General features: G+C 34.9%; 1 protein-coding gene across 4 annotated transcripts in view; it reads left to right on the plus strand.

Moving 5' to 3' along the window:
• LOC107691825 (voltage-dependent L-type calcium channel subunit beta-2-like) overlaps window positions 1–4,576 on the plus strand; it is a 33,465-nt gene that overhangs the window by 23,863 nt on the left and 5,026 nt on the right. For all 4 annotated transcript variants that reach the window (XM_016490631.1, XM_016490630.1, XM_016490632.1 and 1 more), the window contains exons 8-10: window positions 608–666; window positions 2,308–2,417; window positions 4,143–4,294. In XM_016490631.1, coding sequence (XP_016346117.1) covers window positions 608–666; window positions 2,308–2,417; window positions 4,143–4,294 — 321 coding nt within the window. The remainder of the gene's footprint in view (window positions 1–607; window positions 667–2,307; window positions 2,418–4,142; window positions 4,295–4,576) is intronic.

A 4,576-nucleotide genomic window follows, 5' to 3' on the forward strand; every position in this document is an offset into this window, starting at 1 on the left:
ATAAAAAAAAAAATAAATTTAAATATAACTAGATGCATTGACAGTATCATAGAGAACAGATCTTTATATTTTGAATAATGTGCAAATTATTGTTATTACTACTATACTATTTTTATTCTGTGCGATTTTGAGTTTATGTCGTAGTGTTTGAATTTGTTGCACAGATTATTCTTGATCAAATATGATGTTGAGAACAAAATAAATAACAGCCACCAGGGGGAAAGAAAAAAAAACTTTATCTTTCTATGAGGAACAGACAGGAATTTAAGCTGAAAATTACTCCATACAGTTTGAAAAGAGAAACCTGTTGTTAAAACTTGTTTATAACTTCTGAAGAACTAATGGCAAATGCTGACTGACAAAAAGATGAGTTGGTAAAGACTGACCTTTCATTTTAGGGTAAACTATCTCTTTAAATGCCATAAATCATGTTTTTATACATGCACAGCATTTGAGTGCTTATATTTTGACTAAACATTTTCCCAGTCTTACATGATTCCTTATTACTTCACAATTACACTTAATTGTAAAGCATTTAGATTTACATTGAAAAATATGGTGAAAACAAACCCTGACATGATCATGATCTTTTTTTGTGTGTAAACAGGTAACAGATATGATGCAGAAAGCTCTGTTTGACTTTCTGAAGCACCGCTTTGAGGGGAGGTGAGTCTTTAAGCGGTTCTCTTCCTCCTCGACCCTCCGTTGGGATAGTTTATATATTTGTGTGTGTGTGTGTGTGTCACGTGAGTGTATGATGTTTCTGTAAATAGTCACATCTCATTGCCTTAATTGGCCATGCTGGTCCATAAGCACACAGCCGGGTCACATGCCTGCAGCTTCCCTTGACTGCAGTTTCCCGAACACGACTGCGCAAGATTTACAGTGTGACAGTTAAAATTATACACATCTTTTCGGTGAATCGAAATCAAATCTGAGGAAGCAAACTTAGTCCTTGCCAAATTCATAAGTGACCCTGGACCACAAAACCAGTCATAAGGGTTTTTTTTTTATTTATTAAGATTTATACATCATCTGAAAGCTGAATAAATAAGCTTTCCATTGATGTATGGTTTGGACAATATTTGGCCGAGATACAACTATTTGAAATTCTGGAATCTGAGGGTGCAAAAAAATCAAAATATTGAGAAAATCATCTTTAAAGTTGTCCAAATGAAGTTCTTAGCAATGCATATTACTAATCAAAAATTAAGTTTTAAGATATTTACGGTAGGAAATGTACAAAATATCTTCATGGAACATGATCTTTACTTAATATCCTAATGATTTTTGGCATAAAAGAAAAATGGATCATTTTAACCCATACAATGTATTGTTGGATATTGCTACAAATATACCCCAGCGACTTAAGACTGGTTTTGTGCTCCAGGGTCACATTTGTGGTTTGAAATCCAATTGAAATGCATTTGAGTTTGATATTTTTTCATGGTTTTCATCTACTACATGTATGTTATGTCACGTACAATGGATGTGGAGATGCTAATTTCATGTTTTCTTATAGTATCTCCTAAGCATATACAAGAAAAATAATGGACTGCATAGAGAGAAGGGATGTGTGCATTTGTAACGGACTAGTCAAATAGTCTAAAACTAAGAAACCATCAGAAAACATGGTCATATTTTATATTTTATGGCCTTATGTACACTTCCGGTTAAAAGTGTGGGATCCGTAAGATTTTTTTTTAATGTCTCTTCTGCTCACAAAGGCTGCATTTATTTGAACAAAAATACGGTGAAAATTATTAAATATTATTACAATTCAAAATAGCTGTTTTCTATGTGATTACATGTTAAACTGTAATTTATTCCTGTAATCTGAATTTTCAGCATCATTACTCCAGTCTTCAGTGTCACATGATCTTCAGAAATCATTCTAATATGCTGATTTGCTGCTCAAGAAACATTTCTGATTATTATCAATGTTGAAAACAGTTGTGCTGCCAAATATTTTTTACGAGAACCGTTATACATTTTATTTTTCAGGATTCTTTCATGAATAGAAAATTCAAAAGAACAGCTTTTATTTGAAAGATAAATATTTTGTGACATTATAAATGTCTTTACTGGCAATAATTTTACTTGAATGGTAGTGCATCACGTTTCCAGAAAAATATGAAGCAACACAACTGTTTTCAACATTAATAATAAAACAGAAAAAAAATTACCATTAACCATTTAATACTATACTTATGCACATACATGTGCATTGCAATTAAATTTAAAGAGCTTGCATTTAATTAACATGCGTAGTTACACTGTGTTCTCTCCTTGTTTTGTGTAATTCAGGATCTCGATCACGAGGGTGGCTGCTGATATTTCTCTGGCCAAGCGCTCTGTGCTCAACAACCCCAGTAAACATGCCATCATCGAGCGCTCGAACACACGCTCCAACTTAGGTCAGAGAAAGTGTTTGATGGTTTAGTGTGAATGACTAAAAAAAGGAAATCTTATCTAAAATGATGATAGTAAATCATTTTCCTTTTTGAATTCAATGTTTTTTGCATTCTTGCTTACATCAATTGTATTCTCTTATACAGTCTTTATTATTGAATTTTCCTTCCTACAGCATCCAAAGCAGGACATATACACTCTCACACAATAAAAGATATTTAGTCGATATTTAGTCGATATTAAGCTCATTAGTCGATCGTTAACCAGTAAGATTAGAATAATTTTTTTTCAGGGCTTTATATGCGCAAATAGCAACATCAGACCGTGAGGATTCACACATCGTTGCATCACGCACCTGCAGCGGAGAAAAACAGAAATTAAATCTATGAAAGGAATAAAATAAATAGGAAATATATTTCTCTTAACAAAAGGAAAAAACTGTGCGACAAGTACCCTCAGGCTACGCCAGTGATCTTCACTATTTTTTTTCATGGGAGCCGCACTCATAGGGCAAAGTCAATCGGAGAGCCACTTTTACCGCAAAGTATCAAAAGTTACATCCAGTCATAAATAGCATGTCTTTTTATCAATCTGTCATCCCTGATATGCAATGCAATACAAAAGGGGCTATCATTCTTAATCATTTACCAGTCAAATTTGTAACTGAGACAAGGTGATTTAAAAAAAAAAAAAGCAGGATTACCTTAAAGGGATAGTTCACCCAAAAATGAAAATGTGATGTTTATCTGCTTCTGAACTGTCCCCAGGGCATCCAAGATGTAGGTGACTTTGTTTCTTCAGTAGAACACAAACGAAGATTTTTAACTCAAACCGTTGCAGTCTGTCAGTCTTATAATGGAAGTGGATGGGAATCACGGCTTTGAGAGTAAAAAAAACATACACAAACAAAACCAAATTAAACCCTGCGGCTTGTGACGATACATTGATGTGTAAAGACACGAAACGATCAGTCTGTGCAAGAAACTGAACAGTATATATATCGTTTTATACCTCTGATGCACTGCAATGTCTGAACTGTCTGAACTGTCCTGAGTGCATCCTCGACAGCCGGCGTGTGACGCGTCTTCTTCTTCTTCTTCTTGATTTACCGCAGACTTATAAGTGCATTACTGCCACCTATCTCTCAAATGGACCATTGACACTCCTAATTGAGATTGTAGATAGTGTCAATGGTCCACTTGAGAGATAGGTGGCGGTAATGCACTTATAAGTCTGCGATCCACCGTAAAGCAAGAAGAAGATGCGCCGTCACGCGCCGGCTGTCGAGGACGTGCTCAGGACGCGCTCAGGTCTATGGAGGATCAGAAAGCTCTCGGATTTCATCAAAAATATCTTAACTTGTGTTCTGAAGATGAACGAAGGTCTTACGGGTTTAAAACGACATGAAGGAGAGTAATAAATGGTGAACTATCCCTTTAATGAAATCAGGGAAATTTAAGGAAATTGGAATTACTGAATTATTAAAATTGGAATTTTTAAACGGAATCAGAACGAGAACCAGAATTGTTTTGATTCCTTATGATTCCCTTCCATAATTGTGTGTCTTTAAAGTTGTTCCTGTTTTGTTGAATTCCTTAAATTGCATGTTACTTCACCACATTATTCTTTCTGAATTGTAATGGTAGCTTAATTGCTTTTAGTGGTTGGGTTCTCTGTTATTCTCATCATTACTCTCTGACTGTCATGTGTGTGTGTGTGTGTGTTTATAGCGGAGGTTCAGAGTGAGATCGAGAGGATCTTTGAACTGGCTCACACGCTGCAGCTGGTGGTTCTTGACGCCGACACGATAAACCACCCGGCCCAAATGGGAAAAACGTCTCTTGCACCTATTATTGTCTACATCAAGATCACCTCTCCAAAGGTACACACTCATATACTTTAAAAGAATATACTTAGTCATATACTTTCGCAAAAAGTTAAACTTAAGTCCTACTTAAGTGGGCCAAAAAAGCACACTTAAGTACAATTTTACTTTTTAATTCTTAGAAAAATGGTTAAAGTACTGCTGAATGTGCTGACAAGCATTTATGATAAACAAAAAATAGGCTAGACTTTAAAGTCATTTCAGCTGAAACTTGTATGTCATGTATTTTAATGAATTTGTAAATGCACATTTGTAATGAAGTTGCAAATGTTTTAACTT

This window comes from Sinocyclocheilus anshuiensis, unplaced genomic scaffold (genome assembly GCF_001515605.1).
Source record: "Sinocyclocheilus anshuiensis isolate Anshui unplaced genomic scaffold, SAMN03320099.WGS_v1.1 scaffold206, whole genome shotgun sequence".
In the NCBI taxonomy this organism is placed as follows: Eukaryota; Metazoa; Chordata; class Actinopteri; order Cypriniformes; family Cyprinidae; genus Sinocyclocheilus; species Sinocyclocheilus anshuiensis.